General features: G+C 36.7%; 3 protein-coding genes and 1 long non-coding RNA gene across 5 annotated transcripts; 2 read left to right on the top strand and 2 right to left on the bottom strand.

Annotated features, from left to right (window-relative positions):
* Positions 1-1,162: 1,162 nt before the first annotated feature.
* Positions 1,163-5,853, top strand: LOC104768620 (putative pectate lyase 5). The gene is made up of 6 exons (XM_010492638.3): positions 1,163-1,286; positions 1,709-1,912; positions 2,125-2,832; positions 2,935-3,151; positions 3,413-3,618; positions 5,458-5,853. The coding sequence occupies exons 2-6, from the start codon at positions 1,749-1,751 to the stop codon at positions 5,684-5,686; spliced, it is 1,524 nt and encodes a 507-aa protein (XP_010490940.1). The 5' UTR covers positions 1,163-1,286; positions 1,709-1,748; the 3' UTR covers positions 5,687-5,853.
* A 417-nt stretch (positions 5,854-6,270) lies between these two features.
* Positions 6,271-13,365, bottom strand: LOC104772119 (protein RNA-directed DNA methylation 3-like). The gene is made up of 18 exons (XM_087506418.1): positions 13,008-13,365; positions 12,468-12,721; positions 12,227-12,382; positions 11,949-12,107; positions 11,762-11,845; positions 11,584-11,651; positions 11,120-11,503; positions 10,985-11,039; positions 10,762-10,917; positions 10,508-10,651; positions 10,324-10,426; positions 10,099-10,248; positions 9,966-10,020; positions 9,792-9,856; positions 9,568-9,637; positions 9,160-9,196; positions 7,513-9,057; positions 6,271-7,429 (listed from the first exon to the last, which is right to left on the bottom strand). The coding sequence occupies exons 1-18, from the start codon at positions 13,219-13,221 to the stop codon at positions 6,497-6,499; spliced, it is 4,632 nt and encodes a 1,543-aa protein (XP_087362544.1). The 5' UTR covers positions 13,222-13,365; the 3' UTR covers positions 6,271-6,496.
* A 379-nt stretch (positions 13,366-13,744) lies between these two features.
* Positions 13,745-17,205, bottom strand: LOC104768619 (glycine-rich RNA-binding protein RZ1C). Of its 2 annotated transcripts, none has more exons than XM_010492635.3 (4): positions 17,032-17,205; positions 16,783-16,908; positions 14,325-14,869; positions 13,745-14,233 (listed from the first exon to the last, which is right to left on the bottom strand). In XM_010492635.3, the coding sequence occupies exons 2-4, from the start codon at positions 16,891-16,893 to the stop codon at positions 13,948-13,950; spliced, it is 942 nt and encodes a 313-aa protein (XP_010490937.1). In that variant the 5' UTR covers positions 16,894-16,908; positions 17,032-17,205; the 3' UTR covers positions 13,745-13,947. The 2 variants fall into 2 exon arrangements, with proteins under 2 accessions (XP_010490937.1, XP_010490938.1); XM_010492636.3 differs by having other exon boundaries at positions 14,325-16,439; positions 17,032-17,203.
* Positions 17,206-21,588: 4,383 nt separating this feature from the next.
* Positions 21,589-23,067, top strand: LOC147918387 (uncharacterized). Its single transcript, XR_015593904.1, has 2 exons — positions 21,589-22,461; positions 22,710-23,067. It is a non-coding gene; the product is annotated as an uncharacterized LOC147918387 (long non-coding RNA).
* Positions 23,068-24,556: the final 1,489 nt, after the last annotated feature.

Genomic DNA, 24,556 nt, shown 5'->3' with positions numbered 1-24,556 from the left:
GTGTACATCATTATACAGCTGGTGATGTAGTTGTAGTTTCACGTCAAAGGTATTCTCTCCCTAAACAAGAGATTATAAATAATAAACATTACATATTTGTTGCCTAAAACCGTGTTAATTAAAATACATTAACAATGCCAAGTTGGCCTAGAATCTCTCACCAAAAGAAATACCAAGTTGTACAGATCTCTTATATACATAGCCGATTTTATTGAATTGATAGTACATTATTTCTTTCTTATATAACCTATCACTTTCCTCAGATTGTTTATGCATTTTATTTCACAATTTCAACATTATTTTTTTTGTTCTTTTCTTTGATTACATTCTCAAAAACAAATACTCCATTTGAAATTTTGCGATAAATTAATGTATATGGATAAGTTGTTGGAGGGGAGCCACCTTTGTCGATTATAATTAGCATCCATCATATTATTGGCTTACCAAAATTCAAAACTATTTACAATAATTTTTAATTGATTCGATTTCTTTACTGAACTCGAGAGATACATTTGATTAAAAACACTCGATTAAAAGACAAAGTTATAAGCGATGACCATTATGGGTTAGGTAAAATTAGTATCTCTAGGTCAAAACTCTATTGATTATTGTTCTTTTTCTTTTCATTACCATTTTACTTGACGGATATTCAAAACAATAATCATTGGATTAGTCGTTCGAATAATCGAACTTATAAGATTGTGTCAAATTTTAAATAAGAATTTGGTAAAATGAGACAATTTAGTTTTCCATATATAGAATTTTTGTGTGTTAATATTTTTTACTTCGAAATAATTGTAAGCTTTCTAAAATTCAACCGATTCATATATGTACATTCACCTTGTTTCACCTTCCCTTTTACACGATAAAAATTATCTAATCTGCACGTAATCGTTTTCTGGAAAGGAATCCTTAAAAGATTCCTTTATATATGTAAGAAAACTCACTTTTTTTGTTTTAAGTTTTACTTTTAACCTCCTGACAAAAAGCCTTATCTTATTTTAAACCCTTATAAAGTTTGCACTCACTAAAAAGAAAATTTACAAATTGTTACCGTTCTCTAAACATTCCGTAATCTTACAAAAACTTTCCATGTGTGAGAAAATTTTCATTAAAAACAAGTTTACATGGAAATATGTGAGGAAGATATATAGTCTTCACAAACGAATCTGTCCTTATGTGTGTTTGCAAATTCTTTTAGGGTTTTTGCTTGTATTGCAGGTCAAAATCGTAACAATAAATCTTTCACGAAGAGAATTCTTGCGTTGCGTTCGAGTTTTTTCGAGGTATGTGTCGTTCGTTCTTATACCTTTCATACAACAATATCGAAAAACAACAATAGCATAGTTTTGTCCCGTAACTAATGACATGTAAAGGCGACTAAATCCATAGAAAAGATTGTATTGGAGAGAAGGATGTGTCGATGATTGGGTAATGCAAGTTAGAAACTGAGTCACTCTTCCAAAAGTAAGAATCAGATTGGGAAGAAAGGAGAGAGAAATAGTTTTGAGATTAAGCACTTTAAAGGATTCTCTCTCCTTTCACACACTCCCTCTCTCTCTCAATTTTCTTTTCTTCTACTTGAAACAAACTAGAGATAACATTCTTTTGACCTTTTGTTTATTCTTTATATACCAAATTTGCACAAATCCCCATAAAACCGATATTTAAGAAACTTCAGTTTCTTAAATTCTGCTAGTCTTTTCAGAAAGAGATAATAGGAGAGAGAGAAGAGGTTTTTATTAATAATGGTGGCTCGTGAGAGGAGCATTTGCATTATCTGGTTTTGCCTCTTGCTTTCTCTCTCCCAACATGGAAGAGCATCAACCTCAACCTCAACAACATCAATCTTCAATCTTTCTCTCCCACACCAACACCCATTCCCTGAACATGTTGTTCTTAATGTACAAAGGTATGACTTTTCTTGCATTATATTCTATTTCATTAGCAGGGTTTAATTCACTTTCATGTTTTATCATTCAGGGTTTTTGTAATTATCAAGTAATTCAACTTAAATTTGATAAAAGCTTTGAATCTTTAAAAACCTCTGTTTTTGGCATTATCAAAAAAAAAAAACAGAGCAATTTCCTCTGTTTCTTTAACGTTCTCTGTTTCTCAATGCAGAAAACTCAACGACTCTTTATCAAGAAGACAGCTTCTACCTTACCAACAAGACGACGGCACGACGGCGTCGTCGCCAATACCTTCTTGCATCACCGGGAACCCAATCGACGATTGTTGGCGCTGCGACCCAAACTGGGCGGCAAATCGCCAACGACTAGCCGATTGCTCAATTGGTTTCGGACAAGGCACACTCGGAGGCAAAGGCGGTCGCTTTTACCTCGTCACCGATTCTTCAGACAACGACGCGGCGAACCCAGTTCCAGGAACACTTAGACACGCCGTGATCCAGCCTGAACCACTATGGATCGTTTTCTCAGGCGACATGGGAATCAAACTCAAACACGAGCTCATCATCGGAAGCTACAAAACAATCGATGGAAGAGGAACGAACATCCAAATCACCGGACATGGTTGTCTCACGATCCAGCAAGTGAGCCACGTCATCATCCACAACGTTCACATTCACCATTGTAAACCCTCGGGGAACACACTGGTCGCTTCGTCGCCGACACACGTCGGGTTCAGAGGACTCTCTGACGGAGACGGAATCTCAGTTTCAGCTTCGCATCACATTTGGATCGATCACTGCTCTCTCGGGTACTGTACCGACGGACTCATCGACGTCATCCTCGCTTCCACCGCCGTCACAGTTTCCAACAACTATTTCTATCATCACGACGAGGTTATGCTCTTAGGTCACGACGACCGGTAATTATTTCATCTTTAATCCCCTTAGTTTCATTAATATTCTAACTAAAACGTAAACTTTTCGAATTTATCAATTTAACCCAAATTTGTTATTACAAAAAGGTACACGGCGGACAAGGGGATGCAAGTAACAATAGCATTCAACCATTTCGGGGAAGGGCTCGTGCAGAGGATGCCACGGTGTAGACATGGTTATATCCACGTGGTTAACAACGATTTCACGGCGTGGGAGATGTATGCAATAGGCGGTAGTGCTAGCCCTACGATCAACAGTCAGGGTAACCGTTACACCGCACCTATTGACCCTAACGCCAAAGAGGTACATATATTATGTATTATAAGAATATTATTACATTACAAAATGTTATTTGAATGTTTTGTCCTAAAAGCTCACTTTTGAAAACTGGATAAGTATATTAATGGGGTCGGTGTGTGCTTTATTTACTGACGTGTCATGCAATATTGGGCCACTTGAGAGTAACCCTACGCGCCGGCTGAGTCTTATTTGCCGGTAACATTATTTTGTCGTCTATGATGTTGACACTTTGGGTTCACACGCGCTGTGTTGTTGCTTGTGAAGGTGACGAAGCGCGTGGACTCTAACGAGAAACATTGGTCGGGATGGAACTGGAGAACGGAAGGTGACGTGATGATTAATGGAGCTTTTTTCGTGCCGTCAGGTGATGGAGTAAGCCCAGCTTATGCCAGAGCCACCAGTGTTCAGCCTAAAGCCGCCGCTATCATTGACCAACTCACGGTCAATGCCGGCGTTTTCGGCGATCCCAGGTATGATGATAAGCGTACTATAACCTACTCTAGTATTGCTTCCTCCACCCAAACTAGCATATTTTTAAGTACGGTTTTGCCTCTATTCTTTATTCTATTATTTTAATTAATATTCTTTTATTGATGCTTTTCATCAACAATATATTTTTCTTACATCATTCTTACAAACATATTTTTATAAATAAAAAATAAAATATGTTTGTAAGAATGATAATACAAACATATTTTCACTTAATTCGTGAGAATTTCAAAAATTTGGTGGTATTTTTTAGTAATGACTTCCAAAAATGATTACTACTAAAAATAATTTTGGTTTGTCTATTGTTATATATCTTTTACTTTTGCTTTACCTAACTGACTCTTTCTCAAAATATGAAGATTAGCTTCTTCACTATAATTTAATCATCATTTTTTACCAAAAAACATATAAATATTATTTTGTGCGAGCAAACTTTTTTTCCCCAAAACTATATATATGTCGGACGTAAAGGGAAATAAAAACAGGATAGTGTAGTAGTATTATGCATGTCTTGGATGTTTCGGATTTTAGGTGAGTTTCACACTTAAGTGTCGAGATATTTACGAAATGGCGATAAAAGAGAACCATGACGTTAACATGAACATGCATAAAGCTTTTTCTTTCTTTTTCACTTTTTTTTTATATTTATCTCCCACGTGCGAAGCGTGTGGATCGGAGATCTAAATTTCTAAAAGATGAGAAAAAAAGAAACCAAAAAGCCATTCTATAGTGTCTATATGCTTTTCCTGATGCTTTATCGTATTTCCTCAATTACATGCAAATAGAGATATGGAAGCTATTAAAAATATTCATTTCCTTAATACCATTTCTTCACCAAATTAGGGTTTAGTGGTTTTCTTTGTTGGACGATATAGAATATCTTTATATCTCAACAACAACAAAAAAAAGATTCATGTCCTTAATAGCAAGTTCTTCATAAATTTAGGGTTTAGTGTTTCATTCTTTAGCAACTTGGTATATCTCTAAGTTTTTTTCTCAAGAAAAAAAAAAGAAAAGATTCATTTCCTTGTGCAATAGTTCTTCTTCACATTATTTAAGGTACGAAGACACATTTAATTAGGGTTTGATTATCGGATCAAATAAACCAATTAAATTGCCTTTATAAATAGGTTTATATTTTTGGATATATTCCCTTATTCAAATCATCTGCTTTCCAGCAAAAAAAAAAAACAATACCTAGTGGGACCTTTTCGAAGACTATATTATATAGATTCGATCTAGCTACTTAGATGTAGGGTGGAATAAACAGTCATGCATATATAGTATGTGTGTGTATGCGTCTCCGTGACCTACTTGGTGTGCATGTATTTTATCGTTTTAAAAACTTAATTTGTTAGAACTTAACATTTGACCCTCTTTTGCAAAAGTAAAAGAAGGATGGAGGATTCTCTCTTGCTTTCAAAAGTTCTATATTCTTTGTCAAACTACTTTAGTTTCCCCGGATTTAATTACTAATACTTATCTTACTTAATTAATACCGGTTTGCTGGAGGTAGCTAACTTAGGAAGCTAGTTGGGGTCGTCAATTTCAATCTTATTTACTCAAATAAACTTTAAAAGTCATAAAATCTCTATTATGTTAAGGATGATGCATGTGATGGAGCAACTTGTTTTTCGTCTTTACTCCCACTTTTAAACTTTTACATTGATTCGTCCATTTGATCAAAGACTCATGTTACTGTGTTAGCATCTTTTGACAAAACACACTCACAACGAATTAGTGTTATTATAATAACATTATAATTATGGTAATAACATTATTATGGTTGTTGATAATAATTATATGGTTCGGTGGTGTAGTGGAAGAAACGGCCAGGGAGGAAGTTTTTCCGGAATGACGGACGGTGGTGGGACCATCACACGCGGTTACAGTAAAAGTGGACCCGGCGGCAGCAGCGACAGTGATGACGGCATTTTTACAGTGATATTCGGTAACAATAGCGGTGCGGTGGCTCCAAGGCCAGGACAAGTCTGGTCGATTCTATTTATCGTCATTTTATATTGGTATATTCCACACCATACGAGATGATAATTAATTTATTGGTTCACCGGTTTCTTATTTTTAGTACAAAAAAATATATGAAAAAATCGAATATACGTATTTATTTATATACAGAGATACAGATTATATAAGGTACAAACGCACTTGCAAGTTGTAAAATATGGGAAATATATAAAGTATTTTTGTTCTTGTTTGATGCCTTAACTTTTTTGGTCCCAAATTGGGGATTATCAATTGGCTGGAGGAATCTTCATACTGTTTGGATTTAATTTAAAGGGGGAAAAAGAGTAGAGAGGTATATGAAATAGGGACTTCTAATTAGCTAATTTTCTTCATTGTTGACCGTCATCTGAATGATTTGTTCTAATTTTCGACAAACCATATTTGCAATTAAAATAAGGGAACTGAGTTTGATGGGAGTGATGACCAACTTAAGTTGGGTAACAAGTCAACTTCAAGAAGCTCTCAGCTTCCTTTAATGTTTTTTTGTCATGTTTTAATCATTAAATTATAAACAACAATAATGCTGTTTCAATTCGACTTTGTCAACATAGTTTTAAGTGGTACTGTTGCATCCCTACTCAAGTAAGCATTATAGAAGAGTTACCAAGTATATAAAAAGCTGCAAATAATGCCATTATAAACAGCTACAAAAAATCGGTCCTTGATCAGTCTTAGCAACGGCATAAACAAACTGAACCACGAGGGCCAAAAAAAGGAAAGTCCAGAGACTAAATAAAAGACACACCTCATGGCGTTTAACTAGAGTTTAGAGTTGAGACTTCGATAGAGATAGATAGTGGAAGTTTAATTACAAGTCAATTCGGGATTTCTTTTTTACCATCCAGATTTTTTGTCATCGGTTCCCCACGCTGCCGAGCCACTAGGTGAGGACGATACTGCATTAGTTTTGCCGCCCCATGCGTTATCAGCTTCTCCACTCGTACCAACATCACTGTTAGGCTTCTTGTTCCAACTGTCAGTGTTGTTACCGGTATTCGCCTGATCGTTACTGGTTCCCCACGCTGCCGAGCCACTTGGTGAAGACTCCACTGCATTTGTTTTGCCGCCCCATGCGTTATCAGCTTCTCCACTCGTACCAACATCACTGTTAGGCTTCTTGTTCCAACTGTCAGTGTTGTTTCCGGTAGTCGCCTGATCGTTACTGGTTCCCCAAGCTGATTTGCTTTCGTTTCCCGGTTTATCATTGGTTTCTTTCTTTGAGTTAGTATCCCAGCCAGGCCAGTTACCGGCACAACCACCAGAGGACGAACCGGACGGCTTGCTACCGTTTGAATTCTCTCCCCAACCTTTTTTCCAGTCTGATCCACCACTTTGGTCGCTCTTCCAAGTGTTTTCTTGATTGTCTGTTTTCCAGCTAGATGATTGATCACCATCAAAGGACCTTCCTCCTTCTCTACCTGATTGGTTTCTACCTCCACGGAAACTTCCTCGGAATCCCCCTCCTCCCCTTCTTCCACCAAACCCACGACCAGCACCATTGTGTTCATTCCAAGGTTTGGAATCACCATCATTCTGCCTGCCCCAGCTTGATCCACCACTAGTATCATTCTGCCTGCCCCAGCCTGATCCACCACTAGTATCATTCTGCCTGCCCCAGCCTGATCCACCACTAGTATCATTCTGCCTGCCCCAGCTTGATCCACCACTAGTATCATTCTGCTTACCCCAGGCAGAACCATTGCCACCAACACCGTCTTGCTTGCCCCAGCTAGATCCGCCACTTGGTTTATTCCATGGAGTTGGATCCTACAACCATTGGAAATTCACAATATGAGAGACTACAACATAGACTACAAAATAAAAATCAAAAAGTTTCTTCTCAAACTAACCTCGGAATTACTGAAGGATCTTCCCCTCCCAGACTGATCCCTCCCACCTCGACGACCTCCTCTTCTCCCACCAAACCCACGTCCTCCCCTATCAAATGTTTGTCCCGAGTACCCTCCATCATCCTTGTTATCCCACGACGATCCTCCATCGTCCTTTTTTCCCCAAGAAGATCCTCCCACATCCTTCTTGCCCCATGATGATCCTCCATCATCGTTTTTTCCCCAAGAAGATCCTCCGTCAACAGTTTTAGCCCAAGAAGATCCTCCGTTATCCTTGTGACCGTCATCTTTCTTATCCCACGATGATCCTCCATCATTCTTCTTACCCCAAGAAGATCCTCCATCATCCTTTTTTCCCCAAGAAGATCCTCCTTCAACATGTTTAGCCCATGAAGATCCTCCGTTATCCTTGTGACCGTCATCTTTCTTATCCCACGATGATCCTCCGTCATCTTTCTTACCCCAAGAAGATCCTCCATCATCTTTCTTGCCCCATGATGATCCTCCATCATCCTTATTTCCCCAAGAAGATCCTCCGTCAACATTTTTAGCCCATGAAGATCCTCCGTTATCCTTGTGACCGTCATCTTTCTTATCCCACGACGATCCTCCGTCATTCTTCTCACCCCATGATGATCCTCCGTCATTCTTCTTACCCCATGATGATCCTCCGTAATTCTTCTTACCCCATGATGATCCTCCATCATCCGTTTTTCCCCAAGAAGATCCACCATCATCCTTCTTACTCCATGATGATCCTCCATCATCCTTTTTGCCCCAAGACGATCCTCCATCAACTTTTTTTCCCCATGAAGATCCTCCGTCATCCTTATGACCATCATCTTTCTTACTCCATGATGATCCTCTGTCGTCCTTTTTGTCCCACGATCCCCCGTCTTGCATACTCCATGAAGAACCACCGCCAGGTTCAACACATGAGGACCCTCCTTTATCCTGATTACCCCATGAAGACACATCATCTGGTTTACCCCAGCCAGTAACTCCCTTACTACTGGCATTGGAATCTTCTGCTGACTTGTTCCAACCAGAAGAACCATCTTTCCTTTCTCCTGAACCAAAACCTCCACCTTGATTATCCCATGCAGAGTCTCCCTTGCTCCCGTCAAAGCCTTTATCCTGTTGTCCCCAGGAAGCTCCCTCTTTGTTATTTGCGCTGGAATTTCCATCTTTGTTACCCCAATTAGATTCTCCATTTCCCTTTTCCAAACCAGATTCAGAAGCTTCACATAGTTTACCCCATACTGAGTCCTCTGCTTGCTTATTACCATCAGAGCTTCTACCGTGCGTGCCCCAGGAACCTAAATCTGCAACAGTGGAAGTAGAAGCTCCTTGTTCCCACGAAGAAGCTTCAACTTTTGAAGCACCTGCATCTCCCCACCCACCAACAGTATCAGCTTCAGAAGCAGGTGGTTTATCCCAGGAATTCCAACCACCAGGTTGATCACTAGCCGAGGACGATTTTTTCTCAGCTGCTGCATTGGCCCACGTTGAAGTATTATCATCCGGAACTGTCGGCTGCTGAAACTGCAAAGTAAGAAACCTTGAGACATCTAGAATCTGCAAGTTCCTTGTCCCCCTTGAAACTATAAACGTAACAACATTAAAAATATCAAGTTCAAGACTTACTGAAATGTCAGACGTAGGCTTACTGCCCCATGTGTTCCTGTAACAAGGACATGAGATCAAAATTTTGTAACAGCGATTTCAACAAATCAGCTCAGTAAGAAATTCATAATTTATATAGTATCAACACACTCGTCACGGCACAGTTAAATCATTATACGTTCAATATTGAGGCTCTCCTGCCTTAACTTTTAATACCAACGGACAAAATCCAACAAATAAACAAAACCAACCGGAGAAGGAACCAACACAAAGATCAGCCGAAGAAAGCGTATCACACCTATAGTTTGTTTACACCCTAGCAATAAAATCTGAACGAACTAGATCCAAATTCGAGGTATATCCAATTAAAACAGGTATATCCAATTAAAACCAAGGAAACCATATCTACTTTTGGGAAAATAGACTTACAAATCAGTAGACGCAGCTCCTATATTCCAGTTACCAACCTCTCCTGACGAGCCCACTCCTTTCGTCCAGTCTACCATATGAGAAAGCAGAACAGTTATGAGGAAATGGGATAGGTGACTTGCAAATGTTCATATACTTCAGGGCATTTAACCATAACGCAGGTATGCAATAAGTAATTGCAGACGAATTGAAGAGAATTTTGAACGTGCACAAGAAACACCAACCTCCAGAGCTGCCTTCTGTCCCAAGCATGTCAAAAGGTTGAAAGGAACCACTCCCCGGATCCCCACTTATATAACAAACAAACAGTGTGTTAGAGAAGTTGGTATTTGACAGAAAGGACAATGAAATTATGCAAGGAAGAAGTCAAGAGTCTGAAGAGATTCATGTTAACTTACCTTGTACTTAACACAGTGTTTCTGTCACGAACCTCAGCAAGATGCTCACTTTTAACTGAAATGCATCATTAGAAATATTCAGAAGCGCAGCAGAAGAGTATTGAATCAAAGGAGTAAAAGCATGAAAACAAACCTGTTAAAAGCTTATGCTGGGAATCAAGCTTGACTGTAACATCAGAATAGCGTAAAGCTATTACACGGCAGAGATACCCCTTCAATGGACCAACACGTATCCTCAGCTTTTGGCCAATAGAATACATGCCACCTCTGTCTCCTTTATTGGCTGCATTTGATAATCATTTGTGAGAAGCCTAAGGTAGTAAAAAGAAGCTAGATTATAATAACCCTCCATACATACAGTTACTGTATTTTTCCCTGGGCTGCCACTCTTTTTCAGGAGATAGTGGCGATTTTGGGGAAGATACAGAATCTCCAAAAGCTGAAGCATCAAATCCACCAGTCTGCAAAAAACAGGATATCATCAGAACACAAAGAACTTGCAATTGTATCAAAAGATAGCTGCAGGGACTGAGCTATCTTACCTTCTCACTGGAATCTTCAGTAAAGAGTTTAACTTTCTCACACGATTGTGATTTGCAGCAGAAATATCCACCATTTTCTTCCTCGCTCTCATCATAAAGAAATATGATCCCTCTGTATACTTGCCTTACAACTCCTTGTTTACCCTGAATTTGTGATTCGAAAAGTAAGAAGTTTTTACACAAAACTGCTCACCTCATTATGGGAAAGAAAAGTGCGACAGAAACAAACAAGAATAAGAAATTTATAATCACACCTCGGATGGGCCTTTGGAAATCTTCACAACATCATTAATTGATATTTGTTTGTTATTCAGATCCAAGGCAGTAAATTTTGAATCAAATGGTCCATTCAGCATTTCCTTTTTTCCGACAGAGACTACAACGGGTCCATCTAAACCTTCTTTCAGAACCTGGAATATTTTGCAACTCATCAGAGACAGGACATAGGGTATAATGAGATGGTGAATAACTACATACCTTGTAACCGTCACCTTTGTCATCCACACCCACAATCAGACCAAAGTCTTTTCGACTACAAAGGGAAAGATATGAAGTTCTTAACATGTGAATTACAACCAAGACTTACAAAAAGTACAATTATGGATGCCTCACCTGAAACAAACTAGATTATATAACTCATAGCTACTTTCTGACTTAGATTCTGATGACCCTTCTCCTTTTCCACCCCCTGATCCTTCTCCTTTTCCACCCCCTGATCCTTCTCCTTTCCCACCCCCTCTGCCAGTTGGAATAATATTTTTCTTCTTTTCTTCACCATAAATTTCAGAAATCCACTCTACGTCACAAGTTTCTTTTCGGTCTACAGGCGTAAATTTTAGTATCTCCTCCTTCGATGGTGTAACCCCCCAGGAAGATAATGAATCTAAGGATACTTTTTTATAGAGATACCCATCTTTCAGCATCAGGCTATCAAGGTGCTCAAACGTCATTCCAGTATCACGATCTCGCCTCACTTGAATGAGAGGTCTGAACTCCCTGTGATGAAAGAGGGGACAATAAAGTTTAGAAAGTTGGTAACTATTTACAAAAGAAGAAGAAAAGATCAAGCATTTTACTCGAGTTCGCTTGAACTGATCAATCTTGGAGCTGGAGTCTGGACTTTTTTGATAGTAACTCCCCCACCCTGCGCAAGAAAGTTAACGACAAAGCACAGAGAAAACAATGAGATGACATGAACAAACACAAAAAGTAGTGGCATAGACAAATAAATGAGCGGGAAAACAGGGTAGCTACATATTTTTGGGTCAAGGCCTGAATATCAATCCTCGGAATTAACTTTATTAATGCCTTTTTTCGAGTGTCACTCACAGCCACAATCTACAAGGATATAGAGCATAAACAGATTAGTTAGCTAACTTAGCTTTACCCTTACGAAGACAACAAGCTGAAAAGGAAATATATACAGCAAAGGATATTGTACCTGAGCAAGATCTCCTTTGTATTTACCATTCTTGACACGAGCCCATGTTCCCTCAGAAACTTTTTTTGTTTTCCTCTGGACAGTTAGCAGATTTGGAGTTTCGTCTTTAGAAACTAACCCCATCCGAGTAGCGTATATACCAGTTAAATTGTTGCATGCCTAGGAAAATAAGACAAATCAGAATGTCAAACACATAATGATTATCCCCAACCAATATCCTCCAAACTGTAAGATAAGTACGAGAATATTCCAACATAGGTATGCTAAATGTTCAATACCTCGAGAACGTCACGTTCTTTTTCCGCTTCTATGAAAATAAAACCCTTGACATGGTCCGCAAAGAAGACAGATATGATCTGCAATTTGGTGCCTGTCTTCTTCATCTCAACAAATTTGTGCATGAGACAGACAACCGAATGCTTTTCCCGTCCAATCTACAGGAGAAAATCAAAAAGGAGTCAGCAGAAGTAGGAACAAACTGGGTTAAAGCATAAGTAAACCCTTAGCTAAACAACATACCGTACACTTGACTTTCCAAATGGGAGGATCCTTGGAAGTTGGAGCAAGAGCATCCATCTCAATGGAATCTTTCACATCATCATCAGCATATCTAAGAAAACCAGAACCTGGCTTGTATCTTTCTTCCATTATCCTATCAAACTCCTCCTCGTTAATATCTTCTTCCTTTGGAAAAACAAAAGAGGAGGAGTTTCCCTTTTCTCCCTTGCCAGCCTTACCACTCTCTTCAACAACCTCAGGTTCGTCTTCCATATCTGTTTCAGATGAGTAGTCAAATAAAGGTGGAAAACTTCTGCAATGTTCAGCCTCTAAAGAGTATGCAAACCTTAAAACTAGACAAAACAGCTCGAAAATTTCAAACAAAAAACCCTAGATTCCACAGAGATGACCTAAAAATCGATACTTTACAAGGTAAAAATCTAAGTAGAAACAAAAAAGACGAAACCCATCAAATAGGAGTCCTCACAAGAGACGAAACGAAGCAATGAACACATGCAAGGAAGAAAGAAAAATCAACGAAACAAGAGAAAGAGAAATTACCGTTAAGGAAACCTAATCCGTCATCATCTTCGTCGGAGCTGCCTCCATAGTAGCCAACTTCAGCGGATTCCTCGAAGAATTGAAGAACTTGAGGGTTTTTCCGCTTCTTAATCCTCAAACCTTCATCTCTGAATTCGACGGTGTTTTTCCTTTTCTTTCCGCCGGAAGACGAACTATTTCCGGCGACCTGTTTACCCTTTCCCTTGCGATCCATCTTCTTTCACGGCGGGTTTAGGGTTTTCACGATTGCATTCTCTGAGAGAGAGAGAGAGAGAGAGAGAGAGAGAAGAAGAAGAAGCAGAGAGAGTGAAGAAGAAAACGTTTTGAGCGTGATGCGATTGTTTCTACGACTTTGACTGCCTTATTTCTTCTATTTATTATTTTTATTTTAACTCTTTTGGGCCTTTTTTGTAATCCAAAGCAATTGGGCCTTTTTGTTATCCAAAAGCAATTGGACTCTCTTTAAGTCTTCATTGTTTTTGTCTTTTTTTCCGTCAGGACTCTCTTTATTGTTTAACTTCTCGACCTTCTGATTTTTTCTCAACTTTTTCATCAAACCTTTTCAATTTAATGTATATCCCTTACAATCCAAAAAGAAAGAAAGATATGAAGCATCATCTTCCCATAAACTAGCAATTCGTATCAAAGAATAATCAAAATCCTTTTTAGGAAAAAAAGCCTGCGCGTATACCTCAACTAAATAGGCTAATTTATGTGTGCACGGTAACATAAAAAACTCAAGCTCAAAGTCATGTAATGTTTTTTCCAAAACAAACCAAAATACAAAGCTAAACAGTTCTTCAGACTAATAGTAATATATGAAAAAAGTTTTTACACCTAGAACGCTTACAGAGACGTTCATTCATTACACACACACGAACAGACGACTGAATGTATATAAACCCTAACAAAGCATCAAATATCACTCTTTATTCATGGCTTAGTAACGGTCAAATGTAGAGGACGACGGATAAGCTCCTCCACCACCACCACCACTTCGGCTCGGCCTCTCATAAGGAGCACCGGCTCTGCTTCTAAACCCTCTTCCCTCATCTCCTCCACGTATGGGCCCACCGGCTCTACCACCACTGTACCTGTCACCGCCTGCACTCGGGACTATGTCTCTCTCAAAGGACCGGGCTTTGTCATAGCTCGCTGGAGGATAACGTTCTGACCCGCGGCTGTATCTATCACCCCCTGCAAACCTATCAGCCGGGGCTCCATACCTGTCAAATCATAGATTTTTAACATCTGTAAAGAAAGCAAGTCAATTTGATAACCTTTAAACATACAGTTATTGAGTTGCTTAAATCTAACCTGTCACTGCCGTATCGATCACGGGGTATGTAGGCTTCTCTGCTGTCAAACCTGTCTCTAGCACCAAAGCGTGCAGCACCATCATATCGATCATCTATATAGCGTTCACGGTCCACATAGCGGTCACGGTCAGCATAACGGTCAACACGCCCATCAGATCCTCCAAAGGCAGGAGCACGAGAAGAATAACCACCAACAGGTCCACCACGACCACCAGAAGCAGACGGACAATCACGAGCCCAATGCCCAACCCGTCCACATTTGAAGCATTCATCTTCCGCAACACGGCCACCTCCACCTCCACCTGCATTTCCACCAAAGCTTCCTTTTCCAGCAAATGAATAGCCACTGTCTCTGCCACCTCTTGAGCCATGACTTTCTCCATCATCTCTCCCCACTTTTGGTTCAGCTCTGTTCACTGAGATAACCCGATCACCAAAGTCCCTTCCATGCATCTCTCTGATGGACTCATCCATAGCACGACGATCAGCAAAAGTGATAAACCCGAATCCTCGTGAACGACCAGTATCTCTTTCCAGCATGATCTATACACAACACACCATAAAAGCTGATTTCCCAAAGATATATTCATACGTGTAGCTAAAACTGAAACGATTGCAAAATCTGAAAGAGCATATCAAGTCCATGTGACATCAAGAAAACACTCATCCGTTTTAAGGTTCACTGCATACACTGTGACCCTGCTTTGTGTAGTAAATAGTCAATCAACCTCAACTTCAGAGCAAATCACAATACAGATCCCCAGAAACTGAAGCAGCTTTAAAGCAAGTCTACAATCTCAAGCAGAGGTAGCAGACACCACTAACAGTTTTTTCTCAGTTCAACAAAGACAACTTCCTCTACTAATGTCCTTAAACAGTATACTAGTTAATCCCTATTCTCAGCAGCTAGGTGATATAGTTACAAATTAAAGAGAGGAAGGTTTACAGACAGAAGCAAGTCAGTGAATTGGCTCTGGCTGTACTCGTTTCCTGATCAAACATCTGTTTCTTCTCAATACGCAGAAATCATCTGGCCTTGATCCAGCAAAAGTCATTCAGATCTACCGGAGGTGACAACTCTTTACATAGCACCACGGCCAACAAGATCAGAAATGCAGAATTCCATCTCACACAAAAAACTTTATCACGTTTCAGAAGCTTCCAGAAAAGATAAGCGCAGAGAATTGGGGTTGGTGGATCTAGAAAATGTGTGGTCCAGGCACAAGAATCATTTTAATTGGCTTAAATTTGTGAATTAGGACATGTGTTAGGCTAGAGAAGAAACACAAAGAAAGGAAAATATCAAATCCATGTAACTCCTACTAACCACACACGGCATGTGAAGCGAGGTGATGGTAAAGCATACAGCCGACAAGAAAGACAAGTAAGAAATCTGGGATAAGAAAAGGAGAGGTAGTCCCAAATGATCAAAGAAACCTTGACATCTCTGCTTCAACTGAGTGTAATTTTCCATTGGGCAGGTCATACTATCCTCAAGTACTTAAACTGCTTGCATTGACGTTGAGGGTATCCGGACGAAACGAAATCTTGCAGAAAGACAGCTGAATGTGGACTGGGCGTATCCAGAACTATGACTACACAAACGTTATTACTGAAGCATAAAGAGTGCGTTTAGCCAGTGAGTAAACTGCAAGGGGCTACTAAAAATCTTCACCACCTGAAGGAGAACGGTGAACGTGGCCTAAACTGGGTAGCATCTCAAATTGACCACTCAAAACCAAATCAGGCATCCCAGCCCAGCTAAAAACCATTGAATTACTAGCCCTTCTTCCTAAAGTAGCCTATTTCAGGATCTTCACACAGAATGTAAGAGCGGTAACAAGGAACATTTTCAGGAAGGAAACCAAAACCCCAGTGTCGGCATACTTAGAGAAGTCAAGAATCACACAGCTCAATCATTGAGTAACAAAAAAAACAGTCTTCCCTCCCAGATCAAAATAAAGAACTTTCATCTAGAAACTGAAGAAACCTCGTGAAACAAATCCCAAAACTGTGAATCCCAAAACAATTCCAATCATTACTGTATTTCCTAAAATTCTTTCTCAACTTGAACCATGTAGCTCTGATCAATATCAATCCCTAATTCATCACTCTAACAGTTGTTTCAGTGATACAATACCAGCATCCAGGAAAAGAAAAAAAAAGGAACACAATCAATAGGTGAAAAGAGAGAAATAATACAAAGTAAGTCACATTTTTCTAACGCTATTTTAAACAATTCACAATCGGCACAAGTAGATAAACCACAATTAACTTGAAAGACTACAAAGCTACTCATAGACATGTTCAATTCTTATCAGCAATTGCTACAGAAAGCTTCAATTGACATATCCAAAATTTCAGAAACACCCAGAAGAGTAGTGCAGGCACAAGATTATGAAATCAACTACAAAAGCAATTCCCTAATTAATATACACACACACACAAGATCGTACCTGACAATCGAGAATGTCTCCGAAGCGGGTAAAAGCTCGTTCAAGGTCTCTTTCTGTCACCTCCGGCGATAAACCACCGACAAAAATCCTACTCCCTTCTTTCGCAGCCATTTTTTTGTCACTCGTCTAAACACCGAAAACAACAACAAATCAGGATTCAGGTGAACGATCAAACAAACAAAAAATCTAAAACGATTCAGCAAAAACCTAGAAACTATCGGATAATTATACGAATTAGAATCATGTTACCTCTCTGTCTCTCTCTCTCTTCTTCTTGTTGACGGAACTCTGAATTTTCCCAAAAATATTATCTGAATCGTATTTTTTGTTTCCTTTGGCCTCTCACAAGAATATTAATGGCAAGACGAAACCCTAAAATGGTAGTTGAGTTTGCTCCGCCACGCACGAGAAAGGTGAAAACACACTACAAGTGTGCCTAAAGGGCTAAAATATCAACATTAGATAGGCCCAGTACCAAGACCAGGTCCAGTTTTATATTAGAGGCCCAAGAATATTCATGCAGCATTGCAGCTCAATGAGGTCATTTAAACATTAACTACAGAATAATCAATCTGTGACACATTTTGTTTCATACCGTTCTCACAAATCTAGCAGTAGCAGTACATACATGTTCTAAGAGTGATCAGATCATCACTGTTTAAAATTGTCGTCAGAGACTATATATCCAATTCGACTCAAAGTGACTTTTTTTTTGTTTTGTTTTGGAGTTTTATGCACAGGAAGATTGTTCTCATATCCACTATCCAGATTCCAGAATGTACATCAGTACATCACTATAATATTCTACACTTCCTTGTGTCAAATAAGGGTTTTTTTTCTTATCGGCTTTGTCAGTGTAAAACCATGTCATTTGGCTCGAACTTCTTACCGTGTTTAATCTTTACAAATTACATACCAAGAAGCAATTTTTTTTTATTCTTTTTTTTGCTTAGAGGGTACGCAAAAGCAAATTTTCATGGTTGTTTAGGGTTTTGATGTTTTATGTTAATAGAATAAATAGCTGAGGTTTTTCTTTTCACTCTAGCCAGCTTTTAGTTTATAACTTGACCATATATATATATATATATATATATATATATATATATCCCTATAGAAAATACGTGCGAATAAAATTTGATAAAACTTTGCTTTACAATAAAATAAGATACAAGAAGCTTGATTCCACGTGAGATCCAAGTCACAATGTTTAGATGACCTAAATCACGCATTAATTAATCAATAAACTAAGTTTAACCAGCCCACAGTTTTGGAGCAATACAATCTAGAGAGGAATTGTATTTCATATCATATATTATACCTACTATCATAGTACATATTCCCTATTTATAAATAGTATTTTGCACCTGCCTATAATAATAACAAAATGTTAAATCAAAACTAAGAAAATAGTGATGTTAACATATAACGTAATTGTGTTTACTTTTGCTCTTTTTAAATGCGCATATGATATGATAACGATCTCAAGCGAGTAGATTTTTAGCTATAGATTTTCTTTTTCGATAAACAGTTTACCTGTAGATTGAATAGTCGAGTAAGGCAAGTTTTAAAGTGTAATTGTTTTTTTTAACTGATAATTAACATATAAATATATACATATATAAATAATAAAGACGAAAAAATAATAAAGAGGTCTAAAACAACAATCCTATGTCAAATAAAATAAGGAAAGAAAAAGTTTTTTTTGATATAAGAATTTGGTTTTGAATTCAAGTGGAAAACATAAATGAATTTTTTTTTGAAGCATTAGACCAAAATTTTATATATTATGTAGGGGCCTGAGGCTGATGCATTTTTTTGTTACACTATAGCTAGGCATGGCCCTGTCGATAAATCGTAATCTCTAAATTTTAGAGGGACACATTAAATACATATGAAAATTTGCTGGTAAAGATATCACATTTGAGGTCTTGCATGTGTGTGATTATATAAAAACGAAGCCGTAGCAGACAAACTTCGAAACTAAAAAAAGAAAAGAAAACTATACTATAAATCATGTGGATTAGTTATAATTATAAGCATCCATGTTCCCATGTGGACAGATGTACTTCTTGACCTTACGATGATCATTAATTAACTAAACAAGACGGTAGCTAAATTGCCAAAATGTTTGGATTTACACAATATTTCTATGGTCTAATAAAAAAATACATTCATATTTTGGGTTCTATAATTTAATTGACTATTAGTTGAATTTGATACAAAATAACATAATATTAAATTTGATACAAAATAATATAATATTCTATCTAAACAAAAAATCATACAACTTGAAAATTCAAGAAGAAACATTCAATCTATGGATTTTATTTTATTTGAATTTATTTATAATCAAGTGAATAACTGTGATTTGTAGAAAAATAGTCATCCGATCCGCACATCTTGAGTTTGCTTTAGAATGACTATATATGTTGTCAAGATATATAGGAGAGAAAAAGTGTTAGATTTGAGGTGTAAATTAATATCTCAATACCACTTGGATTATTGAATAAATCTCGATTGGTGCTTAAACATTTTTAAAACCTAACCCAATATTCTTTTGCACATTCCGAGAGATTCCGATAAAAGTAGATTTAGTATATGACATTTATCTATTATAGTAGTATTATACTTTATCTTTGTGATTCCTGTTAAGTCTTAACCTAATATACCATCTATTTTATGTCATCAAAAAGTTATACCTAAAGAAACGAAAACAAAAATAGTAAAATACTATACTAATTTTGTGTAAATAATATTTAAAGTAGAAAAAATACGGACACATTGAATAAAAAACCAATTATATATAATATATGGAAATGTGGACCGATGCAAAGGTACCAGGTTGTCTGCCATGATATGGGTAGATTACTCATCTTCCCCAAACAAAATAATTGTCTGTGAAGCTTTTTACTATTGACAATATTTAATACTTTAATAACAATTTCGAGTATTTCTAACCATTTTGAATATTTTACAGACTATAGTCTAGTCGAGAACTCGAGATGCTATGATTTCAAGACGTATGCTAGCTCCAATATCCCGCCTTCCAAAAAATTGGTTGGTGTCTTAACCGCATTTAAAAAACTTTGATAAGATTATATGTTTACCAATTGTGCTGTCTCTCGTAAATGAATACGAGAATAATTTAGTACTTAAGTATGTTTATCAATCATAATAGATTTGAGATAACAGGGGTGATCTTATTATACTTAAGGTCAATACTTAAGTTTGCAGAGGATTAAATATTTTTGTTAACTAAACTATTTCTAGTGGTTAATGATAAAATCATGAATCGAAGTTGCAGTCGAAAATTCGAATCCTTACTTCTCTTGAACCGTACCACTATATGCATGGTGTCGTGGTATCCATGATAAATATCTCTGAGTTATCATTTAGCTAGTAGTGTATCGTTGCGTCATCATGACGTTTTTTGATAACGTTTGGAACAAAAATTACAAGTCACAATGTTGAAGAAAACAATTATTTTCTATATCTCAAAGTTTTTGTTTTTGTTTTTCCTTTTCAATTTGGTGGCTATGACAAAAATAGGAAAGTTAACAAATTATATGAGAAGTATCAATCAACTTCGAAAAGTTTTCTAATCGTAATTGCCACATTCGTGCAAGTTGTAACACGATGACCATTTCTCTTCACGTACGGCCGACTCATCTCGTCTTTTCTGTAACCCGCTCATTTCTCTCTTTTTGACGTCACATATCATTCTTAAATGATCGTGTTATTCATATTTTTTAAAAAGATTACTATTCTAAGATCCGAATTCACCGGATATCTTCTCTAGTTAGTACTGCTACTGTTTTGACTATTCTTGTATTGTTTTGTTTTTGGTTTGTTATTACTTAATAAAAAGAGTTTTACACATCAGCAAAGCTGTAAAAATTGTTAAATAATATTTCAACTTTAGGAGAAAAGACATCACTTTCACTGGAAAAAAAAAAAGAAAAAAGAAAGAAGTGGGATCCATGAGAATGAAACACTTTTATTGTGTGTATATTTATTTAGATTTTAAAGTGATAAAATTTAGTTATGTTTATTAACAAAAAAGAAGGACAAATAGTAAAATGCATAGTGGGTTTGATTTCTAATTTTATACAGGCTTGTGGCTTTTGATGATCTTCAGGTGAAAGTGTGGGAGACAAGGAATCTCTCTTTCTTCTTGATGTGTACTATGTTTATCAACTTGCTCAGGCACTTTACGTGTATTCACATTCAACAGTTCTAAGTCAACAGATATATGTGTATACCTGATATTATATATATGTATATTATGTTTTCTAATTGGTGGATGTATTATTACACTAATACTAATGACCTCTCTTGGTATCAGGAGGAATATTCGACAACGCTTTAGATGAGCTGAGATTCGATGATAAGTTAAATCCCACCATCACCAGAAAACTAGTAAGTTTAGTGTAGTTTAATGGCTATCTCTTTGAACTTTTTTTCTTCTTTCTCAACATGTCTCTTTGAACTTCATCATGTAATACAAACATATTTATTCTATTTAAATTCGTTAATAACATCCTTAATTTATGACTTTTTAAAATATTCAAATTAGTTATGTAAATTTTCATACATACAAACATGTACTTATATCAAAAGTTTTTTTTTTAACAACAAACATATATCAAAATTAATATTTGATATTAGGGACTGGTAGGACTCTCAGATCCAAAGTGTTGGATCGGTTAAGAGACAATGAACCAGAAAACATGGTTCGGTCCGGTTCAGTCTACCTAAGTCACTGCTCGTCTCTATAAATACCTCACTTCAGCCTCTCCTTCACTTGCACCTCTCACTCTCTTTTCTCTAAACAACTAGTCTTGTGTGCGTATACACACTGCACCCATGTATGTGTACGTACGTACTCCAGTCTCATAAATAATAGCTTTATTAGCTGCATTCATGATATGAAAAGTTACAAGATTGGTTTGTTGTGTCTGATCAGACGTTGTTTGATCGACACAGATCGAAAAAACTAACTAACCCGTCAGTATTGGATATTATCATATTATTATCTTCGACCTATTACATCGCTTATATGTTCACACAATTATTTTCAATTTGTTTCCCTGTAGAATGTGAAAATTTGTTTGTTACGGTCTATAAACAGAATATTCCACATTTTTCTTATGACGCAAAAGGACCACTAATAATTTGACACGTCAGCCCTTAGACTCTTGGAGGTTTTCTCTCTACTTCACCTATCTACTTTCCTCTCATCTCCGACTACTTTTCTCATTCTTCTTCTTCTGTTTCCTCTCTCGCTCTTCTCATATAAAATAGAGATCGATCGATAATATTAGATCTATTATATATATATACCTCTAGTTATTATTTTTCGCTTCTTGAATCATATATCCTATTAGCTGTAGAATAATATTTATATATATACTACATCTCTATATCTTGTGTGTGTAAATTTTATACAAGTTTTCTCGGCGCGCGGATCCATGGAAGAAAGCACATCAGTCGTTGTTTGTGGGTGCAGCACCATTAAGATTCACATGGAAATTGAAAAATCTCCTAAAAATTAGGGTTTTGATATGTATATCATGAGAATCTTGATGATGCTGCATCAACAACCGACGGCTACAAAATACCTATATATAGCCGGAGAAAGAAACTCGAAGATAGTCGTCTTCTAAGTCTAAATCTTTGGTAAATCTCTCTCTCTCTTAATTAGTTTTAATAATCACAATATTTTTTTCCTTTGTTTTACATCTCGATATATGTATACACAGTGGGTGCGTGTTGTATATTTTTCTCGGATTAATTTAGGGTAACTCACGGATTAGGGCGTTAATTACAATGAATTGTGTTTATATTGTCTTTGATCTTGGCTTGTGTGTGTATTTATTAATGAATGTATAATGTTATGTAACGTATATCTTAACTGTATTTTCCAGGATCATATGATTTTGTTTTGTCAATTCATTCAAACAGGGTCCTTATAATGCGCTATGATCAAGAACAACAAGAAGATCGTGAAAACAGATCGAATAATAACTATAAAGTTCGTACACAGTCCAGACTATTTGTAGTTTCAGTTTTACGACTGTCTTGTAGTAACATTTAGTTGATTAGGGTGTCGCCTTCTATTTCTGGGTTATATAACTTAATCTTACATTTTTCTTATTGTTCTAATTTCGTAATATTAGAAATTTGGTTTTCATGCCAAATCAAATCAAACATTATGGTGTGTTGTACATTGTACCAGAACTTTGTTTTCATGTGGCTCAACTTGAGTAATATTTGTCTTTTCTCTTTCGCTTTCCATTTTAATATTTTGTTAGAACAAATATAAGAAAAGATGTGGACACATTTTGTAACGCAAATAATTTTAGGTAAAATAAAAATTAAGTTGGTTATAAGTTACTATTGGTATAGCTAGCTAGTCATGAACAAGAGAGGTAGGTGGAGCACTGATATGTGTGCATGCCATAATCATATGATACGCTCTATTACAATGAAAATCAAAAGGCATCAATACATTCAAATTAATGGCTGATGCAATCCCACGCATACATGATCATAATATTACATATATAGGCTAATATCTACAATCTCTGAAAATATATGAACGTGTACATCACTACTTGCATATATCTATGCAACGACGTATGCATTTTGATTCTTGTCAAAGATTGTAAGCTGTCCCCTCCGATATGATGAACTTAACTAATAGCTACTCCAATGTATCTGTAAGTGGAAACGACCTTTTTTTAGATGTGAATCAGAACAAAATTTTTAGTTTTTTTTTTTTCTTATCTGCAATGGTTTTTGAATTTGTGATTTTGATTTTGATTTTTTTTTTTTTGGATTAGTCTCATGGTTACATTGGTAAACTAAATCATAAAGAATCAAAAAGACATTTCATAAACTTTCTTGATATGTCCATCTTATTAAAATTAACACTTAGCGGAATGAACATTGGTTATAAACTTTTCTTTTTTCCAAGAACATTGGTTATAAACTTATAGATAAAACTGCCGTATGATTTCAACAAGAAATTAAGTTAAGGAAGAATTAAATGCGAGTTGTTTGCCCCCACAAAAAGCCATTGGAGAGATGGACTGATGGAGATGGGAGAATCTTGTGTCAGGTAGGGGCCGGTGATGCAATTAAGGAAATTTTGATTAGTTGTTTTGTCCTTAATTTAGCATAACACTGATGAAAGGCAAATTAAATAGCAAGAGAAAAAGGATTCAAAGAAGAGGTGGTGATTTGGGATCATCACTGTATATTGATATGCAGTAACATCTCAAGTCACACTTAGTAAGCAACAAGTTTTTGGAGGACAATCGGAATAAACATAGAATTCGGACCACCATTCCTTTCTTTTCAGACGGCCACTTTTTTTTTTCTGACTTCTAATATATATATGTATGTATATATATAAATGGTCATCTTTTCGTGGCCACCATTTTTATTTTGTTTTCAGGACTTGATTATACTTTATACATAACAAGATTTAAAAAATGTCCGACTGAGTGAAAAAGTCAAATACCGAAGGTTAGGCTCACGTTAATCGTCTCGTAAAATCAAATTTTATCCGGGGATTTCCCTTTTCCACCACTTGTGCAAACATCAATCAAAACACAAAAGAGTTAATATTCCATATCATAAATATATTGTTGCAGGAGTATATCCGGACTATATTTTTGTTCTAACAGTATATATGTTAATAACCAAAATCAAAGAATAAGTAGGACTTAACCAAAAAGTAGTAGTCCAGTCATATCAAATTACGAGC

The sequence above is a fragment of the Camelina sativa genome, chromosome 20, assembly GCF_030686135.1.
Source record: "Camelina sativa cultivar CO46 ecotype springtype chromosome 20, ASM3068613v1".
NCBI classification, from domain to species: Eukaryota; Viridiplantae; Streptophyta; class Magnoliopsida; order Brassicales; family Brassicaceae; genus Camelina; species Camelina sativa.
Note: the sequence above shows the minus strand (reverse complement) of the source record. Positions and strands in the feature narration are given on the sequence as shown.

Coding starts and splice junctions, on each gene's coding strand:
- LOC104768620 (XM_010492638.3), top strand. CDS start 1,749: ATGGTGGCTCGTGAGAGGAGCATTTGCATTATCTGGTTTTGCCTCTTG. Junction 1,913..2,124: donor GTTGTTCTTAATGTACAAAG/GTATGACTTTTC, acceptor TTCTCAATGCAG/AAAACTCAACGACTCTTTAT. Junction 3,619..5,457: donor GGCGTTTTCGGCGATCCCAG/GTATGATGATAA, acceptor TCGGTGGTGTAG/TGGAAGAAACGGCCAGGGAG.
- LOC104772119 (XM_087506418.1), bottom strand. CDS start 13,221: ATGGATCGCAAGGGAAAGGGTAAACAGGTCGCCGGAAATAGTTCGTCT. Junction 11,040..11,119: donor TATAATCTAGTTTGTTTCAG/GTGAGGCATCCA, acceptor TTCCCTTTGTAG/TCGAAAAGACTTTGGTCTGA. Junction 10,918..10,984: donor ACAAAGGTGACGGTTACAAG/GTATGTAGTTAT, acceptor AAAATATTCCAG/GTTCTGAAAGAAGGTTTAGA.
- LOC104768619 (XM_010492635.3), bottom strand. CDS start 16,893: ATGGCTGCGAAAGAAGGGAGTAGGATTTTTGTCGGTGGTTTATCGCCG. Junction 14,870..16,782: donor GAGACATTCTCGATTGTCAG/GTACGATCTTGT, acceptor TGTTGTGTATAG/ATCATGCTGGAAAGAGATAC. Junction 14,234..14,324: donor GATCGATACGGCAGTGACAG/GTTAGATTTAAG, acceptor ATGATTTGACAG/GTATGGAGCCCCGGCTGATA.